Genomic DNA, 25231 nt, shown 5'->3' with positions numbered 1-25231 from the left:
ATGCAGGGCCTCTGAAACAGAACTAAAACATGATCTCGTCCACAGGCAAGCTGATACCTCTGGCTGGTTTCCATCCTAATTCCTGCAATCAAGAAAAATAATTCACCATGCATCTTCTGCCAGTCTTTTAGCTGATGGGTCAGATCGAGTGACAATGCATCTTCAGGAAAACTAAACTCCTGTTCCTGAAGTTGCACATGAGGTAACATATCTTCAGCATCTGCAATGAAAGAGAAGGCCATGGTTAGTCTTTTTTTTAAAGAAAACAAAGAATGGAGAGTGAAAGGGCTGTTCGTAGCAGCTGCCAGTCTGGCAATGCAAAGTGCAAGGCAACTTAGAAGAATGATTGTAAGAGCGTGTAGAAATCCTACAAAATGTTTCTTCCAGCACTGCCACTCACCATGGCCATGAATCTCATCTGCCTCTATGATGGCCTTTGTTTCATGATGGGGATGGTGCACTAGCAGGCTTTGTCTCCTCTGGACGGGTCCTCCTGTCAAAAATTATGGTGCATTAGTGGTATCCTTAGAGGTTAGAAATGGTGCACATTTCTCTCATGTATTCCATAACGTGCAGTACAAGATGAGAGTAAAGGGATATATAATTGATTTCTAATTCTCATTTTGTAAGGTGTTAAATTGGTGCTGTCAATTCTTTGTGAATAATTCTGGAACAGAGAAGTAAACACTGCAGTTGCTGGAAATCTGAAAAAAAAAGAATGGCAGAAATACTCAGCAAATCATGCAGCATCTGTGAAGAAAGAAAAACTGAGTTAACACTAGAAGTAAAACAGATGCTGGTTTTGCCCAAACAGGTTGTGGTCAAAGTAACAATTACTGTTTCAGGTCCAGGGCTTTTCAGAAATGGCCAGTTCTTACGCAAACAAGAAAGGCTGCAGTTACCCAAAATTGTTGAGTTCTAAGGGCTTCAGCATGCCAAAGCAGCAAATGTGCACATTTTTTCTTCATCTCTGTCGTCATTTCTCCACTCTGCCAAACAAATCAGCTGATTTGAACACATTCAAACCAGGGATTTTGAGCAATTTCATTGAGAATTTTTATTTGTGAATCAAATGCTCCTTTCTCAAAAGAAAAACAGAGAAACTTGTAATGCATGAAAAAAATTGCTCAATTTTTGCCAGGTTAGTTGGGGAATGGTGGCAGACAGCAGTCTTGAGGTCTTGCCAGTGACGTTTGATTGGTTTAAAACATAGAAAACCTACAGTACTGTGGTGAACTACATATACCTGTCTGGACACCCCCCCCCGCTGACTGCTCCTGTGGCTCCTCCCACGGACCCCGGTATAAAGGCGATTGGAGACACAGCCTCTGTCTCAATCTCCAGGATGTAGTGTGGTGGTCAATTGCTGCTTGTTCTTTCTTCCAGCCAATAAAAGCCTTTATCTCACCTCACGTCTCCGAGAGTTATTGATGGTGCATCAAGTACAATACAGGCCCTTTGGTCCACAAAGCTGTGCTGAACATGTACTTACTTTAGAAATTACCTAGGGTTACCCCTAGCCTATTTTTCTAAGCTCCAGGTACCTATCCAAGACTCTCTTAAAAGACCCCATTGTATCCGCCTCCACCACTGTTGCCAGCAGCCCATTCCACGCACTCACCACTCTGTTAAAAAAAACTTACCACTAATATCTCCTCTGTACCTACTTCCAAGCACCTTAAAACTATGCCCCCTTGTGTTAGCCATTTCAGCCCTGGGAAAAGGCCTCTGACTATCCACACGGTCAATGCCTCTCATCAGGTAAGGTCTAAGGTTAGATCTCTGACTGGACCACTCAAGGACATCAATTTTCTTCATTTGAAGCCGTAATATAGTTGCTCTGACAGTATGGTTTGGGCTGTTGTCCTGCTGAAAGACAAACTTCCTCCCCAGTTTAAGATTTCTGGCAGAGGCTAGCAGGTTTTTATCCAGGATCTCTCTGTATTTAGCAGCATCCATCTTTTCATCAATCCTGACCAGATTTCCAGTGCTTGCTGCTGAAAAGCACCCCCATTGCATGATGCCACCTCCACCATTCTTTACAGTAGGGGGAGTGCTACCTGGCTGATGTGCAGTATTAGACTTACGCCAGACGCACAGCTTAGTGTCGAAGCCAAAAAGCTCCACTTTAGTCTCATGTGACCATAAAAATATCTTCCACGTCTTTATAAACGCTTCTAAGTGATGCTTTTCAAAGTCTTTACAGGCAAGGATGTGCTTTTTTTTAAAAAAATAAAGCCATGGGTTTTTCCTTGTCACTCTTCCATAAATACTTTTTTTAATGCAAGGACATGAACTTCATCTCCAGTTGCAGCCACTGACTTCTGCAGCTCACTCAGAGTGACTGTTAGCATTGCAGTAGCCTCTCTTACAAGTGCCATTTTCAGCTTAGAGGTGTGGCTGTGGTTTCATATTTTTTCCCCACTTTTTCCCCCACAATGGACTGCACTGAGCTCCAAGGTGTGTTCAGCGCATTTTAGATGGTCTTGCACCCTTCCCCAGATTTGTGCTTCTCTATTATCATTTCCCTGACTTGCCTTGAATGCTCTTCATTTTGGTTTGCTCTGTTGAAAATCTACCATACTGATGGACTTTACAGAGAGAGGTGATCCTCTAAATTTTCTATATCAACAAATTGGGTGAATTGATAAGGTAATAGGTATACTACACCCAAGGAATGTTAGCATGAACGCAGTTACAAAGGAGATAAATACTTTTTCAGCCCCACAATTTTGGTTTTCAATTTTTAGTAAATTGTTGACAGGTTTTGTCATTTTTCTTTTGATTTAACATGATGCAGTTTTGTAGATCAATTCAAAAAAGTCCTACTTCAATACATGTTAAATTTTAAAAATGAGACAGTAAAATGTGAAAATATTTATGGGGGCTAAATATTTTTCAAGGCACTGTACAACCAAATGAAACAATGTTCTTCTGGACCATGGTGCACCCACAATACATAACTATATCAAACACACATGAAACAAAATATTACCACAAATTAGCAAGAAATAATTCAAAAACATGTGAAATGTATAGCACAAATAAACAGCTCTGTCCTAATGATGAGGCCTAGGTGGTGGCAGGGCATTCATTAGGTCTTACAGCCTGAGGGAAGAAGCTGTTCCCAGACTGGTGGTTCTAACCCTGATGCTTTTCTACCTCCCCCAATGGTAGTGGGTCAAATAAATTGTGGGATGGGTGGTAGGGATCCTGAACAATGCTTTGGGCCCTTTGTATACAAAAGCTCCCTGCAAATGTCACAAATAGTGGTGAGAGGGAGTGTGGTGTTCCACTTGGCTGTTTTTACTGTCCTCTGTAAGGTCTTGCAGTCTTCAGTTCCACACAATGATGCAGATAGACAGGACAGTCTTGATGGTGCTCCTGTAGAAAGGAGTTAGAATGGGGGTGGGTAGCCTTGCACGTCTCAATCTCCTCAGAAAGTGTGGACACTGTTGTGCCTTCTTGACTAATGAGGTGGTGTGATGGCTACAGTTACAGACCCTGCAACCCACCTGGGTCATAGGGATGTCATACAGATGAGCACTGCACCAGTTGCCTCCATCTCTCACAGTTGTGGGAAAGTGCCCGGTTGTGGCAAAGCTTTCTTTGGTCCATATGCAATGCTGTCTGTCCATTTCATCCTCAATCTGTTTCCATTTTCCCCTTGCACCATTCCCTGAAGAATGGTCTTTGAGAGTCCACTCGATCTTGTTATGTGGCCTTGCCATCTGTTTCCTCTTCTTTACTGTGGACAGTAGATCTTCGTAGTGTCTCATGTGCTGGGTGATGGCTCTTCATACTTCGTCGCTTGAGTCATGGTCTGTATAGGAAATGCTGAGGAGCCATCTGAAGCATCTTATTTCTACTGCCTGGACCTTCTTTTGCAATTCTGTTGTCAAAGCCCATGATTTGCATGCACACCAGTGTGGCGGGTCCAGATTAAATCATCTGATATGGGCACACCAAGGACTTTGTGCTCTTCACTCCCTCCACAGCAGAGCCATGAAACACCTCCCTGAAGTCCACAATGATCTCTTTTGTCTTCTCCACATTGATACTCAGATTGTTGTTCTCACCATTTGACAACCTCTCTACCTCCTCTCTGTATGCTGACTCATCATTGTTGCCAATGAGGCCAACCACTGTTGTATCATCAACGAACGATGTGGTTTGAGCTGAATCTAGCAGAGCAGTCAGCAGCATGAACATTAGTGGGCTGAGCAAACAGCCCTGGAAAGGGGGCACCAGTGTTGATGGAGCTTGAGATGTTGCTACCAACTCAGACTAACTGCGGTCTTTCCATCAAGAAGTCCAAGATCCACTTAAAGAGATGGGTGTTGAGTCCCAACAAAAACAGTTTACCCACCAGCCTCTGAGGGATAATTGTGTTAAATGCAGAGCTGAACAACATCCTGGAATATGAGACATTGTTTTCTAGGTGGGACAGGATGGAGTGGAGGGCTGGGGTTATGGCATTATCAGTGGACTGGTTTGAGTGGTAGGTGGGCTTGAAAGGGTCCAATATAGCTAGAAGATGGGATGTGACACAATCCATTACATGCCGTTCAAAGCCATTGGATGGTAATTATTTAGGCCAGTTACTGTTGCAGTCTTGGGCATCAGGAAGATGGTAGCTACCTTGAAGCCTGCAGAGAGATATTCAAGATGTCCTTTAAGACATCTGTTAGCTGGGCCGCACAATCCCTCAGCACCCGACCAGGAATGTCATGCAGATAATGAGTTAACAGCAATAGTTTAAATTGGAGCATGAACACACCTCTTAAGCACTGATATTGTGGACAGATTTTAATTTTTACTCCAATTCTCTGGATTAGGACCAGTGAGGTAATGTCCTCTTCCATCAGACATTCCTTAGGAATATCGTAATAATTTGCTTACCTGACAATGTGATTGAGAAATCAGTATTTACTGAAACTCCATTGGTGAGCAAAGTTGGATAATTAACTGAAATGAGGCAAAACACTTATGAATAGTTTTAATTTCTTTTCAACCATCTATACAACCTTACTTTGATTAAATGACATGGCTTCTGTTTCAAATGCTAAATGCATATCACTCTCCAACAAGGTTTGCCTCCCACAAACGCAGAATGACCTGCTTAGTATTTGCAACATTTTCTTTTTTAGATTTCCAGCATCTACATTTTTAAAACTTGTGATGTCTTAAATAGTCTTGCATTTACTCTTGCAAAAAAAAAATCATACTGTAATACAAGTTGTGGAAATACTGAGCTGTGGCAGTTTCTTGAGGGGCACAGGAAAATTACTTGATCTACACAAAAGTGCAAAACCACACTATAAAATTACAATGATCAACCTACTTGCATGATTTCTCAACATGGCTGGGAGTCAAGAGTCAGAGCTACACAGCTCCGAAGTAGGTCCTTGGGCTCAACTCATTCAAACCAATCTGCAGTAATTCCATTTGCTCACATTAGGCCTTTATCCTTCTGTTCCTTTCCTATCTGTGTACCTGCCCAAATGACTTCTTTTAAAAAAGACCCATTGCAACTGTACCCACCTCCAACATTTCCTCTGGCAGCTCATTCCATATTACTGCCATTTTCTGCGTAGAAAAATTTGCCCCTCAGATTTCCTTTAAACCTTTACCTTTCACCTAAACCCATGCCCTCTAGTTTTGGCCTTTCTCACCCTAGGAAAAAGACTGACCATTTAACCCATCCACATTCCTCAATTATACTAACCTCAATAAAAGGTTACCCTTGGCGACCCACTTTCTGCGCAGGCGAACTGGCTCATAAATAGCCAGCACGCGGGGAGAAACTTTGGTAATGCACCTCTGACGTCATTTCTGCCTGGAGAGGGTGGACACTAGGAATTAAATGCCAGCGCTGCGAAGTTTGAATAAATTAGTCTCGAAACGACTTACCCACTGCGTGTCATTGTCTCTAGCTCTGTATGTAGTACATTGCTACATTGGTGACCCCGACGGTCCAAACAGGATTTGGACCAAAGATGACCGACTCTTCATCTGTTCACGCAGTTTCGCTAAAACTGCCGACTTTCTGGACGCTGCGACCACGCGTGTGGTTTAGCCAAGCAGAAGCCCAGTTCCAGATTCGGCAGATATCTTCTGATTCCATGTGTTACTATCATGTGGTGAGCGCCCTTGACCAGGAGACGGCCGCCCAGGTTGCAGATTTCATACAGTCGCCCCCGGAAGAAGGCAAATATGAAGCATACAAGGAGCTGCTCATTGAGACCTTTGGCCTCTCACGGTGTGAGCGGGGTGCCCGCCTACTTCACCTGGACGGTTTGGGAGACAGACTGCCATCAGCATTGATGAACAAGATGCTGGCCCTGGCTGATGGACACAAGCCCTGCCTCATGTTTGAGCAAGCGTTCCTAGAGCAACTGCCTGAGGACATACATCTGCTGCTGGGCAACGCAGATTTCAGCGACCCCAGGAAGAAGGCGACCCGGGCAGACGTGCTGTGGAAAGCCAAGAGGGAGAGCATGGCGCCCGTCGGTCAGATTACCAGGCCATGCACCCAACAGCAGACCAGACCAGGCCCGGCAGGGGGGCGCACACAACACAGAGGCAGGAGTGAGGAGGACAGTGAACAGTGGTGTTTCTACCACCAGCGGTGGGGCACAGAAGCCCGCTGTTGTTGCCTGCCCTGCAAGGCGACATAATGACTATGGCGGCTGGCCACCAGGACAGCCTCTTGCACGTCTGGGACAAACAGTCGGGACGCCGCTTCTTGGTCGACACCGGAGCGGAAATCAGCGCCTTGCCCCTGACGGGGTACAACACCCGCAACAGGAAGCCAGGACCCACCGAGGGCCGCAAACGGCAGCACGATACGGACCTATGGCACCTGCACAGTGCAGCTGCAGTTCGGCGCCAGCCAGTTCATGTGGGACTTCACACTGGCTGCTGTGGCCCAACCACTCCTGGGGGCAGACTTCTTGTGAGCTCACAGCCTGCTGGTCAACTTGCAAGGGAAAATACTGTTACATGCCGAGACTTTCCAGACGTTCTCTCTGGGTGAAGCCAAGTTGCTGGCCCCACACCTGGACTCCATCACGCTGTCGGACAATGAATTCACCAGAATCCTGGTGGACTTTCCATTGATTCTGGCACCGCAGTTCACGGCAGCCATGCCCAGACACTGGGTACAGCACCACATCCCGACCCAGGGACCACCCCTCCACGCCCGCGCACAAAGGCTCCCCCGGAAAAGCTTTGCCTGATGAAGGAGGAGTTCAAGAGGATGAAGGAATTGGGGATTGTACGCAGGTCCGACAGCCCATGGGCCTCCCCCCTGCACATGGTGCCCAAAGCAGCTGGGGGTTGGAGAACATGCAGCGACTACCGCAGACTGAATGAGGCTACAATTCCAGACCGCTAACCCATGCCGCATATACAGGACTTTGCAGCAAACCTGCACGGGGCAAGAATCTTTTCCAAAGTAGACCTCATCCGGGGATACCATCAAATCCCAGTGCACCCTGAAGACATCCCCAAAGCAGCACTCATCACCCCGTTCGGCCTGTTCGAGTTCCTCTGAATGCTGTTCGGCCTGAAGACTGCCGCACAGACGTTCCAGTGGCTAATGGATGTGGTGGGATGTGACCTGGATTTTGCATTCATCTATTTGGATGACATCCTTATAGCCAGCAGTAGTCGTCAGGAGCATCTGTCCCACCTCCGCCAGCTCTACTCCTGCCTGAGTGATTTCGACCTCACGATCAACCCGGCCAAATGCCAGTTTGGTCTCGATACCAATGACTTCCTGGGCCACAGGATTACCAAAGACAGGGCGACACCTCTGCCCGCCAAGGTAGACGCGATCCGCCACTTTGCCCGACCCAACACTGTCAAAGGCCTACAGGAGTACGTTGGTATGGTGAACTTCTACCACCGTTTCTTCCCCTCAGCAGCCTGTATCATGCGCCCTTTGTACACCCTGATGTCAGGTAAAGGCAAGGACATTACTTGGGATGAGGAGTTTGTTAAGGCTCGTTAAGGTTTGTTTCGTTAAAGCCAAGGAAGCCTTGGCAGATGCCGTGATGCTGGTGCACCCCAGAATGGATGTTCCGACCGCCCTTACAGTGGACTCATCCGACACAGCAGTCGGTGGGGTGCTGGAGCAACTCATCGAGGGGCACTGGTAACCTCTGGCATTCTTCAGCAAGCACTTACGACCACCCGAACTCAAGTACTGTGCTTTCAACCAGGAGCTGTTGGCACTGTATCTGGCAATCCGGCATTTCAGGTACTTCTTAGAAGGCAGGCTGTTCACCACGTTCACGGACCATAAACCGTTGACCTTCATGTTCATGAAGGTGTCCGATCCCTGGTCAGCTCGCCAGCAGCAACATCTGTCCTACATCTCCGAGTACACGACGGACATCCAGCATGTCTCGGGAAAGGACAATGTCATGGCGGACGCACTCTCCAGACCAGCTATCCAGGCCCTGTCCCTTGGGGTGGACTATGCAGCACTGGCAGAGGCGCAGCAGGCAGACGATGAAATGCACAGCTACAGGACCGCAGTCTCGGGTTTGCAGCTGCAAGACTTTCTCGTAGGCCCAGGTGACAGGACCCTCCTGTGTGATGTGGCTACCGGCCAACCTCGCCCCATCGTCCCGGCAGCCTGGAGGCGGCGAGTTTTCGACTCCATACACGGTTTGGCGCACCCATCTAACAGGACAACTGTCTGGCTGGTCTCCAGCAAGTTCGCATAGCACGGACTTTGCAAGCAGGTCAGTGAATGGGCCAGAATGTGCGCGCAGTGCCAAACAGCCAAGGTGCAGTGGCACACTAAAGCCCCGCCGCAGCAGTTCGAACCCACCCACCGGAGGTTCGACCACATTGATGTGGATATCGTGGGCCCCCTACCAGTGTCCCGAGGAGCACGGTACCTCCTAACTATGGTAGACCGGTTCACGAGGTGGCCAGAGGCGGTCCCACTCACCAACACATCTGCCGATTCCTGCGCCCGAGCACTGATTGCAACCTGGGTAGCACGCTTCGGGGTACTGGCCACATCACCTCCGACAGAGGCGCTCAGTTCACCTCCAGCCTGTGGTCGGCTGTGGCCAGCCTGTTGGGAACGCAGCTGCACCACACAACTGCCTACCACCCACAGTCGAACGGTCTAGTGGAACGTCTCCACCATCACTTGAAGTCGGCTCTCATGGCCCGCCTGAGAGGACCTAACTGGGTGGACAAGCTACCCTGGGTCCTGCTTGGAATTCACACAGCACCCAAAGAAGATCTGCATGCCTCGTTGGCCAAGTTGGTGTACAGTGCACCCCTGGCCGTCCCAGGAGAGTTCATACCAGCCCCAAGGGGACAAGAGGAAGAACCCGCAGCAGTCCTGGACAGATTACACGAAAGGCTCGGCAACCTGGCCCCCATACCGACTTCACAGCACGGACAGACCCTGACCCATGTACCCAAAGACCTGCAGAACTGCAAGTTTGTGTTTGTACGAAGGGGTGGACACCGGGCACCGCTACAGCGGCCGTACGAGGGGCCGTTCAAGGTGAACAACAACAACGGGTCCATGTACGTTGTGGACATTGGGGGGAAAAGAGGAAGTTTTCACAGTGGACAGACTCAAACCAGTCAATGTGGACTTGGCGCAGCCGGTTGAAGTTCAGGCACTGCGGCGCAGAGGCAGACCTCCCAAACAGAGGCTGATCCAGACTGTGGACATTGGGGGATGTATCGCCGGTTCTGGGGGGGGAGGGGTGTTATGTGGTGACCCACTTTCTGCGCAGGCGAATCAGTTCACAAATAGCCAGCGCACGGGGAGAGACTTTGGTAATGCATCTCTGATGACATTTCCACCCGGTGAGGGCGGGTGCTAGGGATTAAATGCCAGCGCTGCGAAGTTTGAATAAACTAGTCTCGAAACGACTTACCAACTGCGTGTCATTGTCTCTAGTTCTGTATGCAGTACATTGCTACAACCCATTAGCCCCTTACATTCCCAGTGAGAATAACCCCAATTTATCCAATTTCTCCTTGTAACTAAAGCTCTCCATTTCAGACAAAATCCTAGTGAATTTCTTGTGCACAATATTGCTACCACATCCTTCCTGTAATGTGGCAATTAGAACTGCACACCATACTCCAAAAGTGGCTTGACCAATGATTTGTTCAGCTGCTAACATCCCATTTCTTATACTCAAATAGGAGCTTTTAAAGCAGCCTTTTCAAAAGGCATCTCTACTTCAGTTAGTGAGCCTCAATCAAATGATCTTCAATGCACACATGGAGACAGCCACAGGAATGGACAGCCCATTTCTGATGATTGGAAATTGCAAAAATAGGCAAATATCAAGAGAAAGCAATGAGGCAGTCAGGATCTCCTTCTCCTTTACCCAAAGAAAGCAAATAAGCTTACCTGGAACATCAGCTCCAGAGAAGACCATGGTAGTCTTCAGGTGGATACTCAAACAGCAGCTCAAACACTGCCTTAAACTTACACTTCGTCAATATTTTTGTTTTATAATGAAGGGAAAATAGAAACCTCAAAGGACTCACTTTTAAGAAGTTTTTGAAGCATAACTATTGTCAACATATAGCATTTCATAATGTCGAAGTGTTTTGCTTTTAGAATTTGGTTTTCAAAATGCAGAGGCTATTGAACAATCACATTTGTATGCAGACATACTAGAACCTGTTCAGTCAGTAACATTACTAGAGATTCCAAGGAATTAAATACCTAGAAATTGACAAAAATATTGTAGTGGATTGAACTGAGCCTGAAGCATTAAGTCCATAAGATATAGGCGCAGAATTAAGCCAGTTGACCCGTCAAGTTTTCTCAGCCGCTCCATCATGGCTGATTTATTATCCCTCTCAACTCCATTCTCCTGCCTTCTCCCATAACCTTTGATTCTCTTTCTAATCAAGACCTAGCAACCTCCAGTTTAAATATACCCAATGGCTTGGCCTCCACAGCTATCTATAGCAATGAATTACACAGATTCACCATTTTCTGGCTAAAGAAATCCCTCATCTGTTCTAAAGGGATACCCCTCAATTCAAAGGCACCTAGATTTGCACCTAGATTCACTCACTATGGAAACATCTTCTGCACGACCACTCTATCAAGATCTTTCAATATTTGAGAGGTTTCAATGAGCTTTTCCCCCCTCCCCCATTCTTGTAAATGCCAATGAGAACAGGCTCAGAGCCATTTAAAAAAAAATTCTCATCATTAATCCTTTCATTCCTGATTTCTGAGATCATTCTCAAACTTCCTCTGGACTCCCCAAAGCCAAAACATCCTTTCTTAGGTATAGGATACAAAAACGCTCACTGTACTCCAAATACAGTCTGAGCAATACCTTATAAAGCTTCAGCATTACATCCTTGTTTTTATATTCTAGTCCTCTTGAAATGAATGCTAGCATTGCATTTGCTTTCCTTACTACCAACTCAACCTGCAAGTTAACCTTTAAGGAATCCTGCACAAGGACTCCCAAGTCTCTTTGCATCACTGATTTCTGAATTCACTCCCCATTTAGAAAACTGTATAAGCCTTATTCCTTCTACCAAAGTGCATGAACATACACAAAGTGCATCTGCAACTTTTTTGCCCATCTCCTAATCTATCCCTACTTCTAGAATCTCTCAATCTGTCCAAGTCCTTCTGCAGACTCCTTGCTTCCCCAATACTACCTGCCCATACAACTACCTTTGTATAATCCACAAACTTTGCCACAAAGCCATTGATTCCATCATCCAATTCATTAACATGTAACATGGAAAGTACCAACCTCAACACTTACTTTTACATATTACATTAACAGTAAAACAGAAGTGCATTTCTATCCTACCAAAAAAAGCCAGGCCTGTTCTTCATAACAGCATACAAGAACTATTACAAGACTCCTATTTGAAATTTGTTAAGATAATGGGCCTCATCCTAGAAACATGTTTAACCACAAAGAAAGCCTCAACCCCAGGTCCAAACCAGGGTTCTAAGTAGAAGATAATTATGCAGAGGAAACATTTCAAAACCAACAGATGACAGTCACCCATCTTTGGTTGCTTAAGTGTCAGGTACAAGTTAATCAATTGAGAGCAACGCTCATCTCATCTCCAAATATGTATAAATGCCATACTAATGGTCCTTTTTCCCCTTTAAGGAGAAAAATCAATCAAATTATTCAGCCTCCCCTTTGAGAAAGGTACGATTCTCTTGCTCCACAAATGTCACCATTAATTCAATATTAAGATGAAAATCCAATGCATTTCTGAAAATTTTAAATAATCCAAAATCCTTGATTTTGCCAAATGAAAACAAAGCAAGCAATGCCCCCTACTACACTGAGTCACATACGAAAATTAAAAATTCAAGGCTTATTTATACTGGAGAAGCCTTTTATGGTTGGCTTTTCTAGTTTAAGTCCACTTTATTCAGTGTAAATAAACACAAATGCTGTAGCAGAAACATCAAGTCATCTTGAAGAGATAATGACAGCACTACTGCTGACTAGCAGCCTCAGTTCATTGATGCATCATGCACACAGACAACAGCAAGTGATGTTCAAATTGGTTACAGGACCAAAGGTGGCCATTTGTCTACATCAGTTCTGTGCAAGAGCAATCCAGCTTGTCCTGCCTCCTACCCTATCCCCATAGCCCTCCAAAGGCTTTCCTTTCAGATACTTATCCAGTTGTCTTGTGAATGTTACATCAAATCTTTCTCACTATGCCACAGCAGTTTGTCTCCTCAGATTATACACACTTGCTATGCAAGCTTTTTAAAAATAAATTCTGCTGTCACTTTTGTTTTTTGCCAAACACCCTTAATCTCTCATATGAGTCTTGGTTCACTTACTACTTTACCTTTCAATCCAATGGGAACAGTTTCTCACTACTTTTCAGGATGTGAAATATATCTATCAACCAACCCCTTTTCCCTCATCTCATGGAATGGAAGTTCAATAGTCTTGGGTCTGACCAAAGTTTGCAGTGATAGGCCCAGAATTGAACCTACAAATATAGTCATCATGGGAGAATTCAAATGGATATCTCTGGATCAATAGAACAGCACCCCCCCCCCCCAAGATACCCATCCATCAAGATCCATGAGACTACTGTACCTTACAAACCTTCAACTTCGTTTCCATGAAACAAGGGTGATATTTAAATGATGGAATCAACACAATGACCTGAGTGTGTGAATTTGCTGTGATGCAGCCAAAACTGTACATTTCAATTAATGGACCAAGTAAGACCTACTCTATTATCCAGAGCAAAAAGAGATTGCTGCACTATATTGTGTTAGCCAATGCTTTGCACTAACAAATTACCTTGCTTCAAAGGTTAGGAGTACAGCCCATTCTGTAGAAGAATGGACTTGGAGGTCAGTAACTGTGTAGCAAACAAGCATAAATCAAAATTATTGCATACATATACAAACTATGAGCAACAGACATTAGACAGACTACAACCTTGATAGGAGCTAACCAGGTCAAAATACTAAAATTGCACAAGTCAATATTTAAATTTATAAAGTAGATGGAAACATGATGCATTCCAGTGCGACATCCACAAATCTAACCTGCACATGAAATACTCCCACCCCATGTATAATAAACATTGTTCTCCAACTTTACATATTTTTATGCATTAGCTACATTAGAATTGAAATTAAGTGAGCACCCCATGTAAAAAAAAAATCAGTTATTGTAATTGAGAGATTGAATGTGCCTCACCATAAGGGAGATTATCCTTTCCTTCTTCCTGGATGGCACCTTTCACTCTATCTCGCTTCTTGTGCTTTGATCCATGGGTCCTGTGATGTCGGTGACTCTGTCGACCCAAAGGCATACGTACTCCAACATACAAGGTCCGATGCCCTGAAACACAAAGCACGGAATTTGCACTTTTATGTAGTACTCTCCATATACTGCTGAATTTCATAACTAATGCTTAGGAGCAGTGAGCTTGTTAGATCATTAAATACAGTATATTCCATTTGGTCGCTATGGAAGAATGAGATTCAAACATCAGAATGTATAGAGAATAGCCACTGGACATTTCTAATGTCAGAGGCTGAGCTTTGAAGAACACTGGAGAAACAGAAAGACGAGTGTTTAATTTGGAACTGTACAAACATGCTTAAGTATACATGAAATAGATAAAAATACATGGCTTATTTAAATTCAAAGTATTGTAATAAAACAAGAGGACAAGTGTTTAACAAGGCAAAAGAATTTTAGGACCAGAATAAGGTTGCACACAGTGACAAAGATTAAAGCAAAACGTGGAATCATTTAAGAGACACTGAGATGCTCTGAGGGAATGGGAGGATACAACTTCAATGGATGGGTTTACCCAGTGGTTTCCTTCACCCATAATTATCCAAGAGAATCTGCTAAGTTTTGATGCATTTGATAAATCAAGAGTTAACTGCACTCCAGTTAATGTAATTTATCCAATTAATATTTGATTGTGAAAATTAATAATGGCAAAAGTTACATACAATTTGACACCCATGTTCTTATATTTGTGGTCGTAAATGACACTTGCTCTTTAAATACAAGCAAAGGTAAATATTCTCTACAGATTTTTTTTTGAATGCATATGACTCTAATAGAGACCTGCAACAATTTTCCCTTACTTGGGAATAAACTAATTAATACATATATTCCCAATCAGCTTAATTTGCCTACTCAACATACATACTCTGTGATTTGTTCTCAAGTCAAAGATTCTTTGCTATTTTTATGCTGATGGGCTTTGAAGCTTCTTTATACATTACAGAAGGCAGGACTTCCTATCAAACCTGCCACCATGCTGAATACAGACTATAAAACATATAATTAAGACAAGGCTATAACAGGTTTTCACACTGTTTTAAAAAAAGTCTCTGTCATAGGTTACAATCAGTATAATTGTGGGAAATGACACACAACTATTGGTGATAAATACTCCATATATAGCAAAACAGACTCTATACAAAAATAGAGCTTATTGGTGTACGTCTATACAAGTCCCTGAAATGACAAGATGGGGACTTTAAAAAATGCATGAGCTCACGATTCTCCATATTAAGTTTATTTCACTATGTTCAACTGAATTGAATTCTTTTAAAATTTAGTTTTTATATATTTTTTAAAACAGACCTTCTGCTGTTTGGCAAAATTCATATTGGCAGGAAGTTTTGTGGTTCTATATACAAACTGAAGTTATCAAAGTACACACAAGTGGATCCAGTTCAAACTTCTAAGAGAGACCATTTTTCCAAGCTGAGCAATACCCAACTACCTTTCTCATATCTATCAATCTTTTCATCCACACAATATTTGCCCTTACACCATTTGACCATATTCTAACAAATTTGCTTAGAAGGCATATCAATTGTGTTTTCATTATTTATCCAAACTATCAGTACCATTAACAGAGCTGACAGTGCAGCTTGTTCACAACGCCAACACTAGTCACATTGATTTCAGAGACCACCTTCCACAGCAAGCTTTCGATTATATGACCTTAAGAGCTTTGATACAACAAATCCAAATGGTAAGATGTTAACTTCCATAGTGATGAAAGCATGAAGAATCTGCTATCTTAAAATTTGACTAGTTGTTATGAAAATTCCAAAGTGGAGTGAGTGAACTGACACCAAGCTCAGTGATGTTTGTTTAATGATATGGAAGCTGACAGCTTAACACACAGGATATCACACAAGATACAATTATAAACCATTATTATTTAGCAAGATCACAAAAATTTGTGTTAAATTTCTAATAAAGACTGAAATGACCAGGGATTAATAAAACTCTGAACCTGGGCCACTTCAGATATATTCTCAAATACCTACTCTTTATCCCAATTTGAAAATTTATTAATCTGGTGATTGGAACTATGCTGCTCAGACACCTTGGGCATGAAAAATTTAGATTCTATTGATCTTCTGAAATGGAAGTGTTTGTCAAATCTGATGAGCAAAACAATACCATTCCAAAATAGATCTGCTTGCTCACAGCTACACAGTGCATTTATCATTTTTAACCTTAGGGCTGCACAGTTAGGCTATTTGATGGAAGAGTAGTAGTACAGTATAGTTGCTGGACAAAAATAATGAGAAAAGTAATAATTTACACTAATTCATCATCACACATTGATCTATCAATTACTTCTAAAAAAAAAAATGGAAGCAGCTTAGGGACAGACCAAAGCAGCTCTTAAATATAGCATTGGTATCACAATATCCTGAACAAAACATCCCCACGCCTATCTCTTTGATGTGATTGTGTTACAGTCTATTCCCAATACTTTTATTGTATTACACAAGAGATCTGCCTCTACAATTTGATAATTTAATTTAGAATTTAAGCACCAGAATAGGAAAAGTTAATGCAATATTTCAGTGCCAAATAGAATCATACAGCACAGAAATAAGTCCTTAGGCTGAACTCATCCATGATGACCAAGTAGTCTACCTGAGTCAGAGCCATATGTCCACATTTGGCCAACATCTCTGTAAATCTTTCCCATCCATGAACCTGTTCAAATATCTTTTATGTATTGTAAATGTACCAGCCTCTACCACTGCCTCTAACACCTCATTCCATACACCACCACCCTTTATGTGGAAAAGCTTACAGCCCAAGTCCCCTTTAAATCTGTCATTAAATTATCTGCATGGGATGCATGCAAAACAGTTTTTCCACTGTACCCAGGTTATGTGTAACAATAATAAACTTATTAACCAGTTTCCAACCATCTTAAATGTATGCCCTCTAGTTTTAGACTCTCCTATCCTGGGCAAAAGATTAACCATCTACCCATCTATGCCCCACATTATTTTAAACCTTTACAAGATCACCCCTGATCCTCCTTTGCTCCAGGGAAAATCATCCTATCCAATCTCTCCTTATAACTCCAGCTTTCCAGTCCCAGCAACATCCTGGTGTATCTTTTCCAATCCCTCTTCATTAACCACTTCCTTTTTCATTATTGTGACCAGACGTGATTAGGCTAGGGTTAAATCAGGGAATTGCTGGGTGGCGCTGCTCGAAGGACTGGAAGGGCTTCTCAATAAATTAATGTATCTTAATAATTTATTTTTTATATAAAAAGAAAAACACCAAATACACAAGTGTGGTCTCACCAACATCTTATACAGCTGTAACATGCTCTTCCAACTCTTGTACTTAATGCATCATCCAATGAAGGCATGCATGCCATATGCCTTCTTCATGACCGCATCTATCTTGATCACTACTTTCAGCGAACTATATACTTGCACCCTTGGGTCTCTATTTCACAACACTTCCCAGGATCATGCTATACACTATGCATTTCCCACCCTAGTTTAACCTCCCAAAATGCATTACTTTACAATTGTTCAAGTTAAATTCTATCTGCTATCCCTTCCACTAATTGGATCGGAGGGTAGCATAAGGTAAAGGGAGAGGTGTTTGCTTCATGATTAACTCATCGTAGTATATAGAGGTGGCAGTTCTGTTCCAGTCCTGCTTGCCTGACCTTACCAAAGTAGTTTTCCCGCAGTCATCCTGGTATAAGTGTACATTTCACCCCAGCAAAAATATAGCAGGCGCTGGAGGAACTGAACAACTTGTGATCAATAGTCACAAAACATCACACCCTACCCCAAATGGTTTCAGTCTGCAACATTAACTGCTTATTGCCCTCCACAGATACCGCCCGACTTGCTGAGCGCCTCCAGCATTTTGTGTGTGTTGCTCTGGATTTACAGCATCTGCAGAATCTCTTGCATTCATGCTTTGCTGCACCCTGATGCAAGACTTCAACCAGGCTAGCTGGCAGTCTCAGACAAACTACCGCCAACATGACACTTGTGAAACCAGAGGAGCCAACACACTCACCAACCAGAATACTTACCAATCCATCCCATGCCCACACTTCAGGATGACTGATCAACTAGCTGCATTTCTACTCCTGGCATTTAGGCAGAGACCGAGGATCACAGCACCATTGGTGAGGACAGCCACAGTATGGTCAAGGGAGATAGAGGAGTGTTTAAAAGACTTGAAAGGGTAGACTGCACCACATTTAGCAATTCACCATCAATCTCAATGAATATGCCACAGCTGTCATTGACTTCATTGTTTGCAGGGAGGTGGGATGTAAGGGTTGATGATCTTGCTGCCTTTCTTGGTTTCACAGTTACCCAGAGAATTGAAGAACCTCAATTGTATACTTTGTTAACGAATTAACCTTTGAACAACTGATGATGACTGCGTGCTTTTGAGAACATACCAAGTCTTCCCAAACTGGAAGCTCTGGATGAACCAGGAGACTTGCAGTCTACTGAGGGCTAGATCTGTACCACTCAAGAACAGAAACCTCAAGAAGTCAAGGTACAACCTATGGAAGGTCATTGTGGGAGCAAAAAGGCAATTCTGTGTGAAGTTAGAGACACAAATCAGATCTGAGAAACAAGGCAAAACCCAACGTCATAAATAGTAGTGATACTTCACTCCCCAATGAGCTCATCACCCTTTATGCACACTTTGAAAGGGAGAATTAAATTATATCTGTACATTTGCAGAAGGACTTGAAAGATTGGGAGAATGGGAAAAGAAGTGGAAGATTGAATACACTGTAGAGAAGCATATGATCATGCACTTTGGCAGAAGAAATAAAGCACAGGTTTTCCAAGTGAGGAGCAAATTCAGAAATAATGCAAACGGGACTTGGGAGTCCTTGTGCAGGATTCTCTGAAGGTTAACTTGCAGGTTGAGTTAGTTGTAAGGAAGGCAAATGCAATGTTAGCATTCATTTTTGAGAGGACTAGAATACAAAAACAAAGCTGTAATGCTGTGGCTTTATAAAGCATTGGTCAGACCACATTTCGCATATTGTGAGCAACACGCACAAAACGCTGGAAGAACTCAGCAGGCCAGGCTGCACCTATGGAAAAAGAGCATAGCCGATGTTTTAGGTTGAAGAAAAAAATGTGGAAAAGAGTTAAAAGGTGGGGGGGGGGGGAGAGGGGAGGGAGAATCAAGGCACTAGTTGAAACTGAGAGGGGAGGGGGTGAAGTAAAGAGCTGAGAAGTTGATTGGTGAAAGAGATACAGGGCTGGAGAAGGGGGAATCTGATAGGAGAGGACAGAAGACAATGGAAGAAAGAAAAGGGTGGAAGAGCACCAGAGGGAGGCAATGGGCAGGTAAGGAGATAAGGTGAGAGGGGGAAATGGTGATGGGTGGGGCCATTACTGGAAGTTTGAGAGATCGATGCTCATGCCAGCAGGTTGGGGGCTACCCAGATAGAATACAAGGTGTTGTTCCTCCATCCTGAATGCGGCCTCATTGCGACAGTAGAGGAGGCCATGGAGAGCCATATCAGAATGGGGAAGGGAAGTGAAATTGAAATGAGTGGCCACTGGGAGATCTTGCTTTTTCTGTCGGACAGAGCATAGGTACTCGGCGAAGCTGTCTCCCAATCTATGTCGTCTCACTGATATACAGGAGGCCACACCCAGAGCACCAGACACTGTATATGACCCCCACAAACTCACAGGTGAAGTTTCACCTCACCTGGAAGGACTGTTAGGGGCCCTGAATAGAGGTGTAGAGGCAGATGTAGCCTTTGCTCCACTTGCAAGGATAAGTGCCAGGAGGGAGATGAGTGGAGAGGGACAATTGGACAGAGATAAAGAGGAATCTCTTTAGCTAGAGGTGGTGGTGAACCTGTGGAATTCGCCACGGATAGCTGTGACAACCAAGTCTTTGAGTATTTTTAAAGCAGAGGTTAATAGGTTCTCGATTAGTCAGGGCATTAAATATTACAGGAGAAGGCAGCAGAATGGGGTTGAGAGGGAAAATAAATCAGTTATAACCAAATGATGGAGCAGACTCAATGTGCCAAATGTGACTGACTGACACACAAACCAAAACTTAGACCTGTGCAACTGGATTACTGACTGCCTCATCGGGAGAGCACAATCAGAACAGATCAGTAATAACATCTCTTTCTCACAGACCATCAACACAGGCAGACCTCAAGGATGCGTGCTTAGTCCCCTGCTCTACTCTCTCTACACTCGTCACTGTGTGGCTAGGCGCATCTCAAATGCCATCGATAAATTTGCCACTATTGTTGGCAGAATTTCAGATGGTGACAAAGAGGCATACAAATGTATGGTGAAGACCATTCTGACTGCTTGCATCTCCAACTGGTGTGGAGGCTCCACACAGACACGACCCTTCCCACCATCGAGGACGTCTTCAAAAGGTGATGCCTCAAGAATGCAGCATCTATCCTTAAAGACCCTCACAATTTAGGATATGCCCTCTCCTCATTACTACCATCAGGAATGTGGTACAGGAGCTGGAAGATCCACAACTGGAATTGATTGTTAGGGATGAGATTACGGCTTACCTGGAGGCACATAACAAGATAGGTCAAAGCTAGCGTGATTTCCTGAAAGGAAGTTCCTGCTCGACAAACCTACTGCAATTCTTTGAGGAAATTACAAGCAGGTTACATGGTGTACTTGGATTTTCAGAAGGCCTTTGACAAAGTGCTGCACATGAGGCTGCTTAGCAAGATAAGAGCCCATGAAATAACAGGGAAGTTACCAGCATAGGTGGAGCATTGGCTGATCGGCAGAAAACAGAGTGGGAATAAAGGGATCCTATTCTGGCTGTCTGCCCACTACAGTTCCACAGTGGTCGGTGTTGGGACTACTGCTTTTTAACATATCATTTGGACTACGGTATTAATGGATTTGTAGCTAAATTTACCAATGATATAAAGATAGGAGGAGTTGGTAGTGTTGAGGAAACAGAAAGCCTCAGATAGTTTAGGGGAATGGACAAAATAGCAGCAAATGAAATACAATGTTGGAAAGTGTATGGTCGTACACTTTGGTGGAAGAAATAAATGCGCAGATTATTTAGATGGGGAGAGAATTCAATATGCAGAGATACAAAGGGATTTGGGAGTCCTTGAGCAAGATAGCCTGGAAGTTAACCTCCAGGTTGTGTCAGTTGTGAAGAAGGTGAATGCAATGTTGCCATTCATTTCTAGAGGTATAGAATATAAAAGCAGGGATGTGATGTTGAGGCTCTATAAGGCACTCGTGAGACCACACTTGGAGTATTGTGTGCAGTTTTGGGCTCCTTATTTTAGAAAGGATATACTGACATTGGAGAGGATTCAGAGAAGACTCACAATGTGAGGAACGTCTGGCAGCTCTTGGGCTGTATTCCCTGGAGTTCAGGAGAGTGGCGGGGGGGGGGGGGGTGGGGGAAATCATAGAAACATTCCGAATGTTAAAAGGCCTGAACAGATTAGGTATGGCAAAGTTATTTCCCCATGGTAGGGGAGTCTAGGACAAGAGGGCACAACTTCAGGATTGAAAGACATCCTTTTAGAACAGAGATGCAGAGATATTACTTTAGTCAGAGGGTGGTAAATCTGTGGAATTTGTTGCCACAAGCAGCTGTGGAGGCCAAGTCATTGGGTGTATTTATGGCAGAGACAGATAAGTTCTTGATTAGCCAGGGCATCAAAGGGTATGGGGAGAAAGCAGGGGAATGGGGATGACTGGAAGAACTGGATCAGCCCATGATTGAATGGCAGAGCAGGCTCGATGAGCCAAATGGCCTACTTCTGCTCCTATATCTTATGGTCTTATAAATATTTTACATGCTGTTTCGTTCCAGAATTCTAAACAGTCCATGAACACTACCTCTTTATTCCTCTTATGTGCTATTTATTTTTCATAAATATTTGTAATTTTTTAAATATCTTCCTATGTACTGCTGCTGCAAAATAACATCAGTGATAATAAATCCGATTCTGATATTCTTGGGTTTATCCAAAAGCACTCCAATAGAACATAGAATAGTACAGCACATTACAGGCCCTTCAGCCCACAATGTTGTGCCAACCCTCAAACCCTACCTCCCATATAACCCCCACCTTAAATTCCTCCATATACCTGGCTAGTAGTCTCTTAAACTTCACTAGTGTATCTGCCTCCACCACTGACTCAGGCAGTGCATTCCACGCACCAACCACTCTGAGTAAAAAACCTTCCTCTAATATCCCCCTGGAACTTCCCTCCCCTTACCTTAAAGCCATGACCTCTTGTACTGAGCAGTGGTGCCCTGGGGAAGAGGCGCTGGCTGTCCACTCTGTCTATTCCTCTTAATATCTTGTACACCTCTATCATGTCTCCTCTCATCCTTCTTCTCTCCAAAGCCCTAGCTCCCTTAATCTCTGATCATGATCCATACTCTCTAAACCAGGCAGCATCCTGGTAAATCTCCTCTGTACCTTTTCCAATGCTTCCACATCCTTCCTATACTGAGGCGACCAGAACTGGACACAGTACTCCAAGTGTGGCCTAACTAGTGTTTTATAGAGCTGCATCATTACATCGTGTCACTTAAACTCTATCCCTCGACTTATGAAGGCTAACACCCCATAAGCTTTCTTAACTACCCTACCTACCTGTGAGGCAACTTTCAGGGATCTGTGGACATGTACCCCCAGATTCCTCTGCTCCTCCACACTACCAAGTATCTTGCCACTTACTTTGTACTCTGCCTTGGAGTTTGTCCTTCCAAAGTGTACCACCTCACACTTCTCCAGGTTGAACTCCATCTGCCACTTCTCAGCCCACTTCTGCATCCTATCAATGTCTCTTTGCAAACTTCGACAATCCTCTACACTATCTACAACACCACCAACCTTTGTGTTGTCTACAAACTTGCCAACCCACCCTTCTACCCCCACATCCAGGTCATTAATAAACATCACAAAAAGTAGAGGTCCCAGAACAGATCCTTGTGGGACACCACTAGTCACAACCCTCCAATCTGAATGTACTCCCTCCACTACGACCCTCTGCCTTCTGCAGGCAAGCCAATTCTGAATCCACCTGGCCAAACTTCCCTGGATCCCATGCCTTCTGACTTTCTGAATAAGCCTACCATGTGGAACCTTGTCAAATGCCTTACTAAAATCCATGTAGATCACATCAACTGCACTACCCTCATCTATATGCCTGGTCACCTCCTCAAAGAACTCTATCAGGCTTGTTAGGCATGATCTGCCCTTCACAAAGCCATGTTGACTGTCCCTGATCAGACCACGATTCTCTAAATGCCCATAGATCCTATCTCTAAGAATCTTTTCCAACAGCTTTTCCACCACAGACGTAAGGCTCACTGGTCTATAATTACCTGGACTATCCCTACTACCTTTTTTGAACAAGGGGACAACATTCACCTCCCTCCAATTCTCTGGGTACCATTCCCGTGGACAACGAGGACATAAAGATCCTAGCCAGAGGTTTAGCAATCTCTTCCCTTGCTTGTGGAGCAGCCTCATTAGATGCTCTACCTTCTACTAGTAATTATTCTTAAGTACACCATTAAAAGTTCACATCAACCTCATGTTCTAAAGTTTGCAGAGTGCTTTTCAGCAGGCTTGGTTCATAATCACTCAAATTCACAATTCTCTTGATTGCTGTTGAGCTGGCAGCAAACAGCATAGTCTGTTCAAACACAGAATCATTGGCAGCACTTTGGGCATTTCCATATCAAACTAGACAAAAACCTTTGTTACTGTCTTATTTCACAGAGTAACAATAGCAAATGCTAACATTGTCAAATTATGACTGCAAAATTTAGAAATATATTTGTGCTGGTAAGTATTCCATCTGGCTAGCCCCTCACCTAATCAAAGATCCCTCCCACCCCAGGCATTCGCTCTTCTCCCCACTTCTATCAGCTAGAAGACACAACAGTTTGAAAGTATGTACCACCAGGTTCAAAGACAGCTTCTACGCTGCTGTTACAAGACTACTTGCAGGATAAAGATGAACTCCACTTCAATCTACCCCATCATGGTCCTTGCATCTCATCTCCCTACACTGAACTTCCTTTAACACTATTCTGCATTTTCTGATTTTACATTGAAGGGAAGTGCATAGTTTAAATTAAATTTATTATCAAAGTGCATATATGTCACCATATACAACCCTGAGATTAATTTTCCTGTGGGCATAATCAATAAATCCATAACAGTATAATAACCATGATAGAATGAATGAAAGACTGCACCAACTTGGGCATTCAACCAGTGTGCAAAAGACACAAACTGTGCAAATACAAGAAATAATAATAATGAATAAATAAAATAAGCAATAGGGAACATGAGACGAAGAGTCCTTGAAAGTGAGTCCATAAGTTGTGGGAACATTTCAATGATGGGGCAAGTGAAGTTGAGTGAAGTTATCCCCTTTGGTTCAAGAGCCTGATGGTTGAGGGGGAATACTGTTCCTGATCCTGGTGGCACGAGTCCTAAAGCTACTGCACCACCTTCCTGATGGCAGCAGCAAGAAGAGAGCATGATCTGGGTGGCGTAGGTCCCTGATGATGAATGCTGCTTTCCTGTGACAATACTGTAGACATGCTCAATAGTGAGGAGGGCTTTACCCATAGTGGATGTGGGCCATAGCCACTACTTGAACGGAAAATTCCACAAAAAGGACTTCTGTGTTTCCATACCAGGCTGTGATGCAGCCATTGAATATACTCTCCACCACATATCTATAGAAGATTGTCAAAGTTTTAGAAGTTATGTCAAATCTTCACAAACTCCTAAAGTAGAGGTATTGCCATGCTTTCTTCATTGGGCCCAGGACAGGTCCTCTGAAATAACAGAGTAGATTTTAAAGTTGCTGACCCTCTCCACCTTAGATCCTTCAAAGAGGTCTGTCTCATGGACCTCTGGTTTCCTCCTCCAGAAGTCAATAATCAGCTCCTTGGTCTTGCTGATGTTGAGTGAGATGTTATTATTGTGGTACCACTCAGCCAGATTTTCAGTCTACATGCTGATTTGTCACCACCTTTGATTCAGCCTAAGACAGTGGTGTCATTAGCAAACTTGAAAATGACAATGGAGCTGTGTTTAGCCTCAGTCATAAGTGAAAAGTGAGTAGAGCAGGGGGCTAAGCACATATCTTTGTGCTGCACCGGTGCTGATGGAGATTGTGGAGATGTTGTTGCCAATCTGAACTGCAACTGAGGAAATAGAGGATCCAGTTGCACAAGCAGGTATTGAGGCCAATGTCTTGAAGCTCATTGATTAGTTCTGACTGGATGATGGTATTCAATGCAGAGCTGTAGTCAATGAAAAGTAACCTGATGTCCAGATGTTCCAGAGTTGAGTGAAGAACCAATTAAATAGCATC

General features: G+C 43.7%; 1 protein-coding gene across 1 annotated transcript in view; it reads right to left on the bottom strand.

The window, feature by feature from the left end:
* LOC132384452 (electroneutral sodium bicarbonate exchanger 1-like) overlaps window positions 1-25231 on the bottom strand; it is a 194204-nt gene that overhangs the window by 90497 nt on the left and 78476 nt on the right. The window contains exon 3 of the mRNA XM_059955605.1: window positions 13737-13880. Coding sequence (XP_059811588.1) covers window positions 13737-13880 — 144 coding nt within the window. The remainder of the gene's footprint in view (window positions 1-13736; window positions 13881-25231) is intronic.

The sequence above is a fragment of the Hypanus sabinus genome, chromosome X1 (assembly GCF_030144855.1).
Source record: "Hypanus sabinus isolate sHypSab1 chromosome X1, sHypSab1.hap1, whole genome shotgun sequence".
NCBI lineage: Eukaryota > Metazoa > Chordata > Chondrichthyes > Myliobatiformes > Dasyatidae > Hypanus > Hypanus sabinus.
This window is presented reverse-complemented; position numbering and strand designations above follow the sequence as displayed.